Consider the following 16,046-nt stretch of genomic DNA (forward strand, 5'->3'; position numbering starts at 1 on the left):
CTCACACACTTACCCCATCACATTTGTCTTTTATTTGGATTTGTCAGTTGTGTCCCGTCTCCACATGACAGAAACAACTAATATTAATGACTAAAATGTATATTGTGCTTACTACAGCCAGGCACTGTTCTGAGTGTTTTGTATATATCCTTGTAATCATTCCAACAATCCCATCATGTAGGCATCATTTCATGGATCTGGAAACTGAGGCACAGAAAGGTTGAATTACTTGCCCAAGGTAGACAGAACTGGGACTTGAACTTAGACAGTTTGGCTCCAGTGGCTATGCTCTAAAAGGCCTTGAAAAAGCTAGGCCTTAATGCATTCTTGACATGATGTGAAAGACAAAAGGCAAAAACATTAAAATAGTGACTCAGGGCATAGTTGCTAGAGAGGAAGGATAGAGGGGGAGGTTGATTAGGATGCTCATCTTATTTCCACTCACCAGGAAACCTATATTCCTAAAATAATCCAATTTATACCCTTTCCTATAGTTGCAAACACTACATAATATATATTAATTCCAAAGATATTTATTGATATTTACTATAGCCTGGCATTGTTGTAGGCACTAGGGCTACAGGAGTGAATAAGTAGACGAGGTCACTGCATCCCAGGCAGAGGGATGTGTTCCAGTGAGAGGTGAACTGGGAGGGGAACAAATAAACATGGAAATAAACAAGATCATTTCTGATGGTGACAAATAACTCAATAGAAAAGAAACAGGATGATAAGAGAACGATTGGGAGGATGTCGGTAGGGAGGCTACTTGAGATCTGGGACAGTAAAGACTGCTTCTGTGCAGAGGTGACATTTGAGCTGAGAGCTGAATGATGAATGAGCCAATCCTATGAAAAGCAGGTATGGGGACAGGGAAGGGATTTCTAAGCAAAGGGAAGAGCCAGAGGAAAGCCTCTGAGACTTGCCAAGAATAGAAAGAAGAACGGGAACAGGAGATAAAATCTGAAGGGGAGAAATAAGCACAAATACATGGCTCGCACCCTCAAGCAGCTGATGACATATTAACATGCGGCTTTGATACAATCAGAGTTGAAGAGAACCTTGGGCCAGGTCTTGAAGGATGCATTGAAGTTCTCCATGAAGACAAGGAGGTGAAGAGGAAGTGCACCCTTGGCAGAAGGAGAACGATTAAAGGCAGGCCCATGTGTGCCAAGTCCAGGGATTTGCTGCTGGTTATTAGGTTTGCCTGGCGCAGGAGGTTCCTTACCTGGGGGACTTGTTAAGAAAAAAGCCTAAAGGCACAACTCAACTCCTTAGGTGTTAACAACTAGGAGGTTGTGGTCTATCCTATAGGGACTAAAATTACAAATCAATCAGGTTTATATGGTGTTCCACCTAACTGAGTTTGTGTTAAGGGTAATGCTGAAGGGTCTTTTATGATAGTAGTTAACTGCACTTTGTAAAAGAATCCACTCAAAACAGTTTTAGTGACAAATACTGAAACTATATTGTCAAAATGTTAAGGAAGGAAGACCCTTAGAAATGGTCTAGTCTAAGCCCCATTTTACAGCTGAGAAAATGGAGGCTCGTAGTGGTTTACCTAAAGTTCCACATCTGGTAATGGTAGTTTGTACTAAAACCATGGTGGTTGGTATCCCTGGAAGGATTCTTTCCAATGCAACATGCTGCCTGACTCTGAAAGTGACAAAGTCAAAATCAAAAATAACTTTTAAAAACTATCACATATGCTCAATTTCAGAGCCTTAGAAAATGTCCCAAAGGTGGGGTTAGAGGAGGCTAGGGAGGGAGCAGACTCCGACTGCAAAAATGATCTATAACAAATATAACCAGAACATGACAAATCTGAACATGATACTAAATTTTATAGACTTCAACAATTTTAATATATGCATGTTCAAATGCGGTATTTTAGAGTCACTAGCCAGAACCTAGGTAGTTTTTCTGCTCCACTCTTCTGGGAAAGGAACAAACTCTTGCTGGGAAAATATTATTAAATAAGCCCTGTTACTCAGGCATTGCGGTGTCTCTTGGCCTTGGAGCGTGTCTGTTCTTTGAGAAGGTTGGAAATGCTCTCTTATGTTTGGCCTTGCAGATGCCTACAGGAGGTTTCAGAAGTACCTTGAATGCTACCAACTGTCCAATTTGCAAAGAGTAGTTTCTAATATTCAGGGCTATTTTGCATCTCTACTGATTTTTCTACTGGTAGCTTTGAGTCAGTCTTGGATTTTATGAAGATTGGAGCAGTACTTGGGCTGCAGATAGACCAGGAAGCCCAGACTGACTGTAAGCAGAAAGGGGGGGGTGGTGACAAAGGCCTAGAAAATAAGAGAGCCAAGAAAGAGTAGTCTTCATGAAGGGATGGGTTGACTCAAATGCCTCTCACAACAGCCCAAGCACAGCTACCAGGGTTCAATTTCTGGCTTGCTTGGGGGAGCTGAGCCCCCCAGGGACCAAAGTCACCCATGGGATCCCCTCACAGGCCCATTTGTTTTGCTGCACTAACTTGTTCCTCTGGCTACTTGGATGGCGGTAAGAAGTGCGGCTGGAGCCACACAAATTCATCATGACTGCTGATAAAAGCAACTGGAAACCTACACCCCACAGATACTCAGTGGTCACTAAGTCTGAGGTTTAGATAACATTTCTGGTTTACAGTTTCTCAGCCCACAAGTGTCATGGAGTTAAGTGATAGATTGCTAACCTCAGCTTATTTATTCTTTCTCTTGGAGGACTTCACCTGTGTTCAGCAGCACTCTGTGGATGTTCTCTGCTCTGCCTGGACATAAGGGACAGGCAAACCCTGAGCCTGAGTTGGTTTTGGAAATTCATTTGGTGTTAAGAGAACAGAGTTTAGAATGTGTTTCATGAAGTCATGTCCTAGGGAGGCTGGCAATCTGGGATTGTAGCTTGGTGAGGGTTTCAAAAAACTGTAAGGAAACAGCTGTTGAAGGTAGGTGAAAGTCAATGGATTTTGATCAATTGAAATGTGGTAAGAGAGGTCTGTGAAAATGTATCAGGATGTAAGGATAATGTGATTGAACTTTGAGAGATACATGCAACTGCTTTTCCTTCTCTTCCCAACATTCCCACACCATTAATTTTCTGCTGATGAAAATCTGACTCAGGCAGAAGGTAGAACCAATTCTATCCACCAGGTGATTTTGAAAAAGAATAAGAAAGAGAAAGGGGGGGGGGGTGAGAAATAGGATACTAGACTGACCTCCCAACCAGTTTCCTTGTATGGACTGGAGGCTAAGGACAAGCCTGCCACCTCTGAAATAGCCTGAAAGTCTAACTAGGCAGGCAAAGGGGGTTTTGTTCAGCTGCTTTCAAAATTGCTTTTTAGCAATTCAAGAAGAGACATCAATTTCCTACTAGTATAGGAGTGTCATAGGAAAAGGAAAAGTTCAGACAGGCTCATGGGTCATAGTTAAGACATTCTGTTCTCCCTCCCATCTCTTTTCCCCCAGAGAGATTCAAGTTTGTCTCTTTTAGCTACCTCAATATAGGATTACCCTGAAGAAGATTTTGCACCAATGACTTGATTAAGTCACTGATTTGGGAGATGATCCCAGAAACACTGATGGGGAATTGAGGAAGTAAAATAGGACAGAGAAGGAAACTAGTAAATGAAATCTGACCCAGAAAGTGACCTTTATGGACAACCGAAGCTTAATCCTGCTGAAGAACTCTGGGAAATGTCTTAAAATATCCCCTACTCCCACCTGAGTTATTCCACCCAAGGAGTGAAATTTCCACAGCATTTGGAGTGTTCAGGCAAAGGGGCTCTGGAAACCAGAAAAATCTTCAGGCAAGAAATGCAGGTGTTAGACACTGTTAGTTAGATCAGCTCAAACTGAAATGGTAAGGGCTAAAAGTTGTTGAAAGCAACTCATATTTTAGTTACCAGTAGTGTTGTCTAAGTAATATTCTGGTGTAGCTACTTCTTAATGTTTCAAAAAAATTAATATTGTTTCTTGACATATCATAAAGGTCATAAAGAATTAGCTCTCTTAACTCTCTGACCCTACCACCCCCACCACAACCATACACATGCATCCACTTCCCCATCATTTCAATATTGTTCTGTGATCATTTTGGTTGGATCAATATTCACTGAAAAAAGCAGTTAGTTATGTACAAGTGAGCTCCCTCCCATAAGACTGTCAGCTGATTTCTCAACAGAAACTTGGCAGGGCAGAAGGGATTGGCAAGAAATGTTCAAAGTGATGGCCCGGCCAGGTGTGGCTCAGCGGTTAAGCATTGACCTAGGATCAAGCAGATAGTGGTTCCATTCCCAGTCAGGGCACATGCCCTGGGTTGCAGGCTTGATCCCCAGTTGAGGGCATGCAGGTGGCAGCGGATTAATGATGACTCTTTCATCATTGATGTTGCTATCTCTCTCTCTCCCTCTCCCTTCCTCTCTCTGAAATCAATAAAGACATATTAAAAAAAAAGAAATATTCAAAGTGATGAAAAGCAAGGACCTACAACTGAGATTGCCCAGTAAGACTATCATTTAGAATCAAAGGAGAGAAAAAGAGCTTCCTAGAAATAATAATAATTACAAAAGCTAAGGATGTACATGACTACCAAACCAGTATTACTAAAAATGTTAAAGGGACTTCTTTAAGAAGGAGAAAAAAAATTAAAAATATGTATAATGAAATGGCAGTAACTACATACCTATCAACAATTACTTTAAATGTAAATGGATTAAATGCTCCAAATAAAAGATGAATGGATAGGGAAGATGTGATACATTTATATAATGAAATATTAATCATCCATCAATAAATGAAATCTTTCCGTTTGTGACAACCTGGATGGACCTAGAGGGTATTATGCTAAGTGAAATAAGTCAGAAAAAGACAAGTACCATGTGATTTCACTTATATATGGAATCTTTAAAAAATTAAGTAAATAAACAGAACAGAAACAAACTCATAGACACAGAGAACATTTTGATGGTTGCCAGATGGGAGGGGGATTGAAGCATGTGTGAAAAAGGGAAGGGATTAGGATATACAAATTGGCAGTTATAAAAACAGCCACAAGGATGTAAAGTACAACATAGGGAATATAGTCAATAATATTGTAATAACTATGTATGGTCCTAGGTAGGTACTAGACTTATCGGGAGGAATCACTTTGTAAGTTATATAAATGTCTAATCACTATGTTGTACACCTGAAAGTAATACAATATTGTATGTCAACTGTAATTTAAAATTTTTTCATGTTGTTTTAAAAGAAAAGATCCTGGTAACCAAGGGACCCCCTCTTCAACAAAAGAGGATTGAGTCCTGAGCCATTGCCCAGTTTCATTACAGACACTTTCAAGAAGTGTGTTTGAATATCTTATATTCTGCCAATTAATTGAGAACTTGAGTCTAAACAACAGTCTTAAAGCAATATATTTTGGGACTCAACAAAATGTACTATTATACTCAATATGCGAGACCATTAGTCTCATAAATTTATTTATTAAATGCAACACCACTTAGGAATTTGTAACTACTTGAGTAATTCTAATAGTGTATAATTTTAATAGTGTAAATGGAACTATTCTGTTGCTTTCATCCAGGGTTTCTCAACCGTGGCACATTTGGGACCAGATAAGCCTTTGTGGTGGGGGTTGTCTTGTGCATTACAGTATGTTTAGCGGCATTCCTGGGCTCCACCCACTAGATGCCAACAGAACCCCGCTCTATCCCAGTTGGACATCCAAAGATATCTCCAAATCATCCCTAGTTCAGAACCACTGCTTTGAATTTATAGTTCAATTATTTAGACTGTTCTTTGTTGGAAATGTATTTTTTTTCCTGAGTGATGAACAACCATTACTTCCTACCTTCCCAGCTACACAAAATTAACAGATGATTTTTGAAGGACTGTTGGTGATGCTAGGAACATAAAATGCTAATTTATAAGGTACTCAGTTTAATTTGCCTAATCCATTGCAAAGAGGGAAAGTTATATATTTAGGCAACGATTCTGAACACATATTTGCAAAAAATATTTGTTTCACCAAAATATTTGGAAAGTAACAAATAAAGATATTTAAATTTAAAAAATAAAAGTTACTCAGCTTATACTGCAACATTTCCACTATTATCTATTAAGTTCTAAGACTTCCTATTTCACCTGCTTTTAATGAACTATGTTAAAAGGTGACTGACAGCAAAAACTGAGCAATAAAACGGTATTGGATTTTTAAAATACATTCCAGGAAGAAAGTTTATCTGTCAAACTCAAAATTGTCAGCACTTTCTAAAATAAATTCTTTAATTTTAAAACTATTTCATTAGAGCTCCAGGTTTTCATTTGCTTAGTTTGGAGTTGTATGAAATATATTAACCTCAAAATCATTTTGGAATAAAAAATTCTACTTTTCAATTGTTTTGGCAATGTTCGTGCCGTGTATGTACAAAGTACCAAAATCTGATTGGTATTTTGCCATACTAAATTAAAATATTAATCCTGCTATAATTTAAAATTAACATTATAGATATTTTTCTTTATGTCCTAGTCTTTTTATTAACTTATTTCTGAAGCCTCAAATTGTCAAAGGCTAGATAGGAAGAGTCCACATCTCTCCACAGGGATCTCAGTTAGGGCAGGATTTTAGAACTGGTATTTTAAACTCGTTGATTTGCTTTAAATGGGTCATAAAATGTGTCATTCATCCTGTTATGTATGTGCATATTAGCTATAAAAATCCAAATTATAGTTACTTTTCAAAATCAAATCAATGTATTGTTACTGTATTGACTGTTCAGTAGACACTCCTGGGACATGAAACTTTTATGTGATAAAAAAGGCGCTGAACTTGATATCTGGAGTCTTTGCTTGAGCCCCACCATAGATTCTTTATATACATATATATCCTTATTGATTTCAGAGAGAGATAGAAACATCAAGGATGAGAGAGGCATTGACCGCCGCCTCCTGCACGCCCCCGACTGGGGATGGAGCCCGCAGCCCGGGCATGGGCCCCGACCGGGAGTCAGACCCTGACCTCCTGGATCCCAGGTCGACGCTCAGCCGCTGAGCCACGCCGGCCGGGCCCCACCATAGACTTACCTACCGTGTAACCTCTGGCAAAGCACCCCTGAGTATTACCTATGAAACAGGGCAAGTGCCTGCGCAGCATGATGAAGTGTGAGCAAGATAACACGGTCTCAGTTTCAGCCCTCACTTCGCCACTCACAGATCGGAGCCGCGACTGACCCCATTCCCTGTAGTTGGGCAACCCTGACGTTGCCCAGCTCAGGTACCGCTGAGCGTGATGAAGACGAGACGACGCAGGTGCGGCAGGCAGTGGACAATGCAGGTAAGCAGCACTGTATTTCCTAAGGCCGTTATCCTATGTTTATTGATATTCCTTGTCTACTGCTGTTTTCACTCTACCCTATTAAGTAAAATTCTATTTTACAAAGGAAAACCTGATAGCTGATGGCAACACTTCTCTGTTAAGCAGTTGACTATGTACCTCATTTCTCAAAAAATTGACTATTAATTTCCTATGAACATAATGAACATACTTGAAAACTAAAACTAGAGTAAGTGATGTGATAAGGGGCTGTATTTCATTGGTTCACTTAGACGACACTCCACATACAAAAGGGTATAAATTCAACTGACATTTAGTTACGCATTAAACAAGTGGTATTTACTGAAAAGAATAAAATCGAAATCAGGGCTATCCTGGAAAATCCAGAATGTGAGGTATCTGGGCCTGTGGACAAAAAAACGGGAAAGCAGGGAAATAGGGTATTCTGAATAAAGGTGTACCTATTAGGCAAGTGGTGCTAGGCACTCAGAACAGCTCATTCTTGAGTCTGGTAGACTCAGTCACTGGAAGCAAGTGAGAAGGAGGTATTCTACACACACCAAATCTCAGGAAGAACACCCGCATCCGAAGCTCATAAATCACATGTTCAAAACTGCAGAGTCACAGATGAACTCATAATTATACAGATGTACACAGCTTTCCCTAGGCACTTAACAATTTTTCTTCTCCACCAGTCAGCTTAGTCCAGAATGATTCCCTTTGTCAAGTGCTTTTGGGTATCCCCTGCAAAAATTAATAAACAGAAAGCTCATTTAAAATGGAGCCAGGAGGCTGTAAGAGTGAGTGCCCACGCACGAGTCACAATGCACACTACTGGCCCCAACAGAAGGGACTGCCTTGCATCTCCCACAGGAAGCGATATTCCTTCACTACCTCAGCTGGAGGAAGAACAGAGCCCTCCCTGCCCCGTAAGCCGTAAGCTGATGAAAAACTGCCATTAACTCAGCCAATGAAACGTCACTATCCTTTGAACTTTGTTTCCCCTAATGGACTCTTCATTTACAGCAGCCCCTTTAAAATCCGTAAGAGTATTTCTCTCCTTTGTTTCTCTGGACTTCATTCATGGCAAAGTGTGTGGTGTGTGATTGGACCACATGTCCTGAGTTGCAATTATTTGTTGTTCTCAAATAGTAAACCTGTTTTGCTGGAAGAATATCTGACTCTATTTGTTTAAGGTCAACACCCCCTTACTTAAAAATGTATATATAGCCAATCATACCTATCAAAAAAAAAAAAAAAGGAGAATTAAACTTCATTTTATGAGAAGGGCAATTTACAATTCTGTTCAAACTTGCTGCTATGAACATAATACCTCTTGAAAATCAACAGAATTATGTTTTTCTAAAGCTTTAATATGTCATTTTGGCATGCTAATAAATGCTTGAGAATTGTTTGAGAACACTTGGTAAGGATTATTCTGAGATGTTCCAAGGTTGTTATATTGAGCCAGGCACAAATAAGTATAAAATATAACTTGTTAATCTCTTCAAATATATGCAGATTATAAGTGACATTTGATATCCTTGCAAAATGAAAGGTTACTGTTGAAAGTCAAGCAAAAAGGAATAAAATATGATTGTTCAGCTTCTATATTCATGACTGAACATCTTTGTATTTTTCATGGGTGCTATTGTTACAAGGTTGAAGTAGATTAATGTGTTTCTATAAAGCATTGGCTAGAATAAGATGAAATACTGTCATTTGTAACGACATGGATGGATCTTGAGAGCATCATGCTAAGCCAAATAAGTCATCCAGAAAAGGAACAAAAAGCATGTGATTTCAGTCATATGTGTGATATAAAAGAGAAAGAAACAAGTGGACAAACGAAACAAACTCATAAACACAGACAACAGAAGGGCAATTACCAGAGAGGAAAGGGAATGAGGGGAAGATAAGGAGGGCAAAGGGGGTCAAATATATGGTAAGAGAGGGAGATTGGACTTTGAGTGGTGAACACATAATGTTTTTAACCAACGTCACCCCAATAAACTTAACTTTTTAAAAATTGGCTAAAACCTTAGACAGGTTACAAAACATTTCCTTTTCCATAATACACATTTGTTTTTCACCATTTAATTAGCATATCCTTATATTACTGACATTAGCTCTTTACAAGACATTTCAAGTATTGCGCAGCCCATTCGTGCTAAAGACTGGTATATTTAGGAATTTTAATTTTATAAATTTTTCAGGATTGTTAAGTAACATTCAATGGAATTATTCCCAAAATCTTTCCCAGATTCTTGCTCCTAACCCTCCCTGACCTATCCTGATAATCAGAGAATGGCAAAGTGCTTTGTGCTCCTAGATTTCCAGTGTAAATATCTCTAGAACTTAACTCAGTGGACTTAGGTGTGGGGAGTAGCGACCTGGGAATAAGCCGGATAGACAGGGAAATCATATCAGACGTACTCGACAGGTCAGAACTTTCTCTTACACATATCCCTACTGGCAGGAGCCTAAATCAAACAAACTGGGGGCGGGGTGGCTGTGGAGGAGAGGGGGTCAGGTTTGGCTGGTCTAGCTTTCCTGCGGCCCTGCTCACTATGATCATATATGAGTACAGCAAAAGGTAAATATGCCAGTGCATGTAATATTTTTGCATACTATCATCCTAAGATACATAGTCCTTGTTTCTTATCAACTTACTACTTTTTCGGTTTTGCCTACCAAACCCACTGCTTGTTTTATTAGTCTAGAGGTTTTTCTTGAAATTTTTAAAAGATTCTTAATTTTAAAAATCTCTAAAGAGAAGGCTGCGTAAAAATTACTCATTGGTCTGATACCTTACAGCCCTTTTTTTTAAAGCAATTAATAGTTGTATATTATACTGACTCCAAGTCCATTGGAAAAACTCTGTAATCTTTGTAATTCTGTATTTCAAGACTATACTGAGGGAAGATATCACAATGAAATGTTTAGGTTTGAAATGTGGACAAAAGAAAGATTCCAATTGCATGTATATATAAAATTATTTTACATAGCAATGTGCGTCATATTAATAAAGAAAATCTTTGGATACGTTTTTGTTGTACCTGGAAAGAAACATGTGTTTTAAAACTGGTTTAAGAGCTACACAGGATTCCCAGGTCGTATGTTTAATGACTGTTCCATACCCAACTATTGTTTTTTTCTACCAAACCCTCTTTTACTAATATGCTATCCAGGGACTGTTTCTAACTAAATAAAATTAAAAGGCTTGTATCACTGAATACAGCAAACATAAAATACAGTAAAAACAAACAAACAAAAAAACATGATTTTTGTGCTGTAACGTGTACTGCCAAAATTTTCTCCCCGGAATGGTGGGATTCCACTGCTTTTTCCCCTTTTCTTGTTTCCCTCCCTCCCTCCCTCCCTCCCTGCCTCCCTCCCTCCCTCCCTCTCTCCCTCCCTCCCTCCCTCTCTCCCTCCCTCCCTCCCTCCCTCTCTCTCTCTCTCTCTCTCTGTGTGTGTGTGTGTGTGTGTGTGTGTGTGTGTGTGTGTGTGTGTTCTCCAGTCCCTAGAGATACAGAATACAATCTCAAATTAAAGGATTCAAGAAACTGGATTACTATCAAACTACCTCCCAGAGGAGCTGAAGGAAAGTCCGTGGAGAAAGTACATGGCAAACTTAAGATGTTGTACAAGTCTAACATGATGCATTGAGAATTTTAATGTTTCTACTGCGATTCAGATAAAAATTCATCATTTTTCCCTCTCTTGTCAATAACTTATCATTTTGTTCATTATATTTCTGTGGATTGATAAACCACACACTATACTAATTAACCTAACTATAATCTTATTTAGATTAGAAGGTTATGCAGCAACTGTTCATGCTGGAAAACCCTAGGTTGTGAGAATATGAATAATTTATATTTTATTTTTGTTGATATAATTTAGTGTAATGGCCATCCTCCCTTTATAATAAAAACTTCAAATATTGACTAACTTTACATAAGTATACAAAATGCCTTGAGGACAAAAAAAAAAAAAAAAAAAAGAGGAAAAAAATACAACTGTAAGAGAGCCAACAACAGAAAGATGGGCAAAAGGAGGAAAGGTTAGAAGAATGAATTAGAGCTGGGGGAGATGCGGGGGGAAGAGATGGGTGGGGAAAGGGGTGGAGCTTGGACCATTGCCTCAAGGTCTAAGTGGTAGCCCAAAGGCTATAAAAGCTTGGTGGAGCCAAGGGAAAGCATCCTGAAGTCCAGGATTGGCACTCTGGCAGAGGCTGGTAGGTGGCAGCAGCTGAAGTCTCTAGACAAAGGCTGAAGTGCCCAAAGCAAGAGAGATAATATCCAAGATGCTGGGCCTGTTCTTGTTCCACCTGCTAGGAGGTTGGCTGCTACTGAGCCAACTTCCCAGAGAGACCCAAGGCCAGGAAATGGAAGTTTTTACGAAGTGCAACCTCGAATTAGTCCGTTTCTTCATCCATGTCTGTGGCACTCACACCTGGGCAGACGATATGAGGAAGCAGCGTAAGACAAGATCTGAACAGCCTGCAGGTGAGTGCTGCTGGTGCCTAAAAGTTTGGGCTGTTCTCTTATAACTTGCTTTTCTAGGAAGGGTCTCACCAGGGATATCACCTGAGTGAGGGAAAGCTGTGGGAACAGCAAATAGTCTCATCTGAGAGGCATTTGGTGCCCTTCACCTCTTGGCAGCCAGGGTGACTCGGTGGGGAGAAGAGGGAAGCCACAGAGGAGATAAGCTGCCCAAAGGCCCATAGAGGCAGGGAGAACGGGGGCCAGACCCCAGAGTCAAGGTCTGTGGGCTGGACAGAGGGAGTGCTGGTGGCTGGGGCAACTAGACAAGGCATCTTGAGAAGGCAGGGGGCAGTGAGGTATGAGCTGGTTATCAATCATGTCTGAGGTAGAACTCAAGAGACCACCCACAGGGTCCTGGAGAGGTGGACATGAAGGGATTTAAAGACCCTTTTCCTCTGTTTAAGAAAAAAAAAGGCTGGGACAAGGCCCATGACATCAAAAACCCCCTTTTTTGTTTCAGTTATATTTTCATTTGTAAATTTCACCAAAGGGGAGAGCACAGATTTTTAAAAAATATGTTTTTATTGATTTTTTTTAGAGAGAGAGAAAGAGAGAGGGAGAGAGAGAAATATCGATGAGAGACAGAAACATGGATTGGCTGCCTCCTGCACACCCCCTACCAGAGACTGAGCCCACAATCCCGGGCATGTGCCCTGACCAGGACTCTCTGTGCACAGGACAACATTCCTCCAGCTCCACACCGGCCAGGGTTGTAGAGCTTTGAACTGGATCTTGAAATTCATTTGTGAGAGAAGGCATTGAAGATTAAAAAATATATAAAAAAAGGGCCTCGTCATGTTCAGGAGAAACTGCAAAGTACCAAGAGTCAGAGGAAGTTTGCCCTTCAGACAAGCATAGCTAAACTTTTGATTTTGTTGCAGAGTAACCTCCCAAATTCAGGTTTGTGTATTAATGCACTAGTAGGCCAAAACATGGAGACACTGGTTCTTGGAGATGGAAAGAGGTTTACTCGATTTGGCTGAGGTGAAAGGATGGAACAGCAAGATCCCTCAAATCCATCTCTCCCTAAAAGCAAAAGTATGGAGTTTTTATGTAGCTAGGGAGTAGGGAGAATTCCAGGGAACTGAGAGAGAAGTGTGTGTTTCTTTAGTCATAGATGATGCTTTTCCTATTAGACTCCTGGGCGTCAGCAGCCAGTCTCAGCTACCTTGAAGACATTCTTTCCTTCTGCAAAACAAACTCACAAATTCTCCTGGTGACCCTGAAGTTATATCCTGCTTGACGAAGAGAGAGCCTATTAGCAACTTATGAGTACACTCATGAGAACAAAAGGAGTTGAGCAGGAAAATTGGTTCACATGTGAATAAAGACCTGATTAAGAATCTAAATTTTAAAAAATCAAGGCTAAGAAAAAAGAATTAAATTATTTTATTTAATTCTAGCTGCCAAAAATACTAGGGGCATTAAAATCACAAGGAACTCAGCTACAATTTGGAGAGAAGAGAAATTATTAAATAGTAGATGTATGAAGGTATCCCTAAGAGATCAGAGCAGTTGAAAATTCTGCCTTTTTAACTTTATCTTGAAGCAGTAATTTTCCACCAAGGAACATTTAATAGTTCAAAATAATTAATACACTCTTTTATATTATTATAACTCAGAGGTTACTTAGTAATGGAAGAAAATTACTCACGTAAGAAAAATTAACATGTGGTCAAACTGAGTGCTTTTCATGACCAAGATGACTTCAGCTATGTCAGGTAGAGTCAAAGGGCTTTAATGAAAGCATTAAGGGGACATAAGGAGAGGTAACAGATGGTCCAAGTGGAAGAAAGCTCTTGGTAAATTTGTAGTTCTTTGAGCTACCCAATTATAGTAAACTAAATTGTTTAGATATCAGGATACTTGCTGATTGTTTTAATATTTAATTTTCTTGAGGCAATGCTTTCCTTTATGTCTATGCAAAATTTTATAGATTCCTGATATTTTTCTCTCCCCCCCCCTTTTTTTTAACTTAGAAATCATGCCATTTTCCATCGCCAAAAATGCAGAAAACTTAAATACAAAGATGGAATTCATTCCTACTTCGCAACAGGAGCTGGAGAAGACGCTGGCTGAGAGCCAGCCATTGTTGAAAGAGCAACTACAACAAGCTGCATCAAATGATATAAATCTTAACTTTGAAGAATTTAAGGAAAATAGCTTTCATAGACAACGTGAAGCAGAAAACAAAAGTCTTTCAGAATTAAGAAACATACGCTTAGTTAAACATTTCCTAAAAAAGAGGCAGGCCCCTTACCTATTATCTTACAAGTGTTGTTATGAAGGCTGTACCAAAAAAGAAGTGGCTGTCTTCTGCTGAGATGAAGCTAACTGGATATTTCATCTAATGTTAACATGTATTCTCAATGATGCATTCACTGATGCCTTTGTCACCCCACTGGTTATTAGAATATGAGAAATTGTTATTAGTGTTTGGGTTCTAATTTTGTGTATCAGGAAATATTTCTTGCATTATTGTAGTTTCTGCTAATAAATACTCATGCTAAAAAGTATTTTTGTCTTTTTTATTAATGGTATAATTATGTTAATTGTGCTTTTAATGCTAATAACTTAAAATGGCAATAAAATCTTTATCATTTCAACCACACACAGATAACTCAAAATTTTTTAACTAGATAGTAAAACTCTGTCTTGCATTAGTAAGAATGGATATCTATTTTTGAAATTTGTATTTGATAAATTATGATCTGTCACCCACTTTTTCTTCCAGACCTAATACCCAAACATTCTTTTACTACTTAATATTAAACAAATTATTTTAATAGCAAGAGAAAAAATTAAAAATAATTCAGCATACACAATGCCTAACACCGGGTACATAAAATGGACCAAAATATTTTTATTGATATTAACTCATATCAGATTACAAAGAATCACAAAACTTGCGACTTTTCTAATATATTTTTAAAGATTCGTGTGTTATATTGAGCTATCAACTGCAAACAATCAGATTGGACACTCTTTAATTCAGTCAGGACCAAATAAACTTAACTCTTTTCAGGCTAGAGTTCTTTTCTTAATTCTACTGTCTAAGACACTCAAAAGTAAATTATGTTTTTTAAGGAGAAAAATGAATATATATATATATATACACACACATATATATATGAAAATAAACAGCTCAGTGTCACATATTACAGAAGTGGTTTAGCAAGGGAACACACTTTATGTTTACTATTTTAGAATTTACCATTTCTGTAACTAGTAACTGTGAATTGATATGAAAACTTGTTAGAATAGTAAATTAACAAAGTTATCATTTTAGTATTTAGCCAGGTCCTTCAACTTACATACACATAAAATTTTAGAAAAATGCCCTCAAATACCAAGTAAATCTCCATCAAATGTCTATAAATAGAATTTAAAGGTTTTAAGACAGTAACTCCCATATTTCAAATCCCCATACAAGATTAATAATACCCAGGCTTTTTTAAGTCCTCACCAAGGCCAACTTATGAACCTTCATAAATGGCTGCAGAACCTCAGAGGCCATAAGCCATCTTGGACAAAGCCGGGAAGAGTGCTGTCTGAAATGAAAAGTCTAACCCAGGAGAACAAGGGCAGTAACCAGGAAACTTACGGCCCAGACAGGACAGAGAGGCATCCCTGGACACAAAAGGCACCTCCCCAGACCCTGCCCTGGCCCATGTCCCTCATCTGCTCCTCCACAAAAGCCCTGGAGGCAGAACTCCGGGTCCAGAATCTGCATTCACTGCCTCTGATGATATGGCTACTTTTTAAGTGGTGCAAAGATAATCTCTGGTTAACCATCTACTACAAACACTCAAATAATCAATTAACATCATTAAGATATCTAAATCTTGTGCTACTGAAGTCTTCCTAAAACTCTCATGAAAAAGTGATGATTGTATGCTTAATTTATTTCCCATAAAAAATTTACTGTTTATATTATATACATGTATCAGTTAGGAGTGTGTTCTCCGTAAATAACAGAAAACTCTACAATAGTAGCTTCAAAGAAGCCTGTGGGGTAAACATCCAGCATGGTTTAGCATGGGAATGATGCCAGCAGGCTCCTCCCACCTTTCCAGTCAGCATATAGGCCCTCCTCCTTGTGCTCCCACCCCGGGATCCCCAAATGGCTGCTGCACCTCTGGATCTCTATGTGCATTTTTAGACAAGAAAAGAAGG

At 38.9% G+C, this 16,046-nt stretch overlaps 1 protein-coding gene across 1 annotated transcript; it reads left to right on the plus strand.

The window, feature by feature from the left end:
• Positions 1-11,629: 11,629 nt before the first annotated feature.
• On the plus strand, positions 11,630-14,193 carry LOC107538099 (prorelaxin). Its single transcript, XM_016214229.1, has 2 exons — positions 11,630-11,831; positions 13,850-14,193. The coding sequence occupies exons 1-2, from the start codon at positions 11,630-11,632 to the stop codon at positions 14,191-14,193; spliced, it is 546 nt and encodes a 181-aa protein (XP_016069715.1).
• Positions 14,194-16,046: the final 1,853 nt, after the last annotated feature.

Source organism: Miniopterus natalensis, chromosome 12, assembly GCF_054644295.1.
Source record: "Miniopterus natalensis isolate mMinNat1 chromosome 12, mMinNat1.hap1, whole genome shotgun sequence".
NCBI classification, from domain to species: domain Eukaryota; kingdom Metazoa; phylum Chordata; class Mammalia; order Chiroptera; family Miniopteridae; genus Miniopterus; species Miniopterus natalensis.

Coding starts and splice junctions, on each gene's coding strand:
- LOC107538099 (XM_016214229.1), top strand. CDS start 11,630: ATGCTGGGCCTGTTCTTGTTCCACCTGCTAGGAGGTTGGCTGCTACTG. Junction 11,832..13,849: donor AAGATCTGAACAGCCTGCAG/GTGAGTGCTGCT, acceptor TTTTTAACTTAG/AAATCATGCCATTTTCCATC.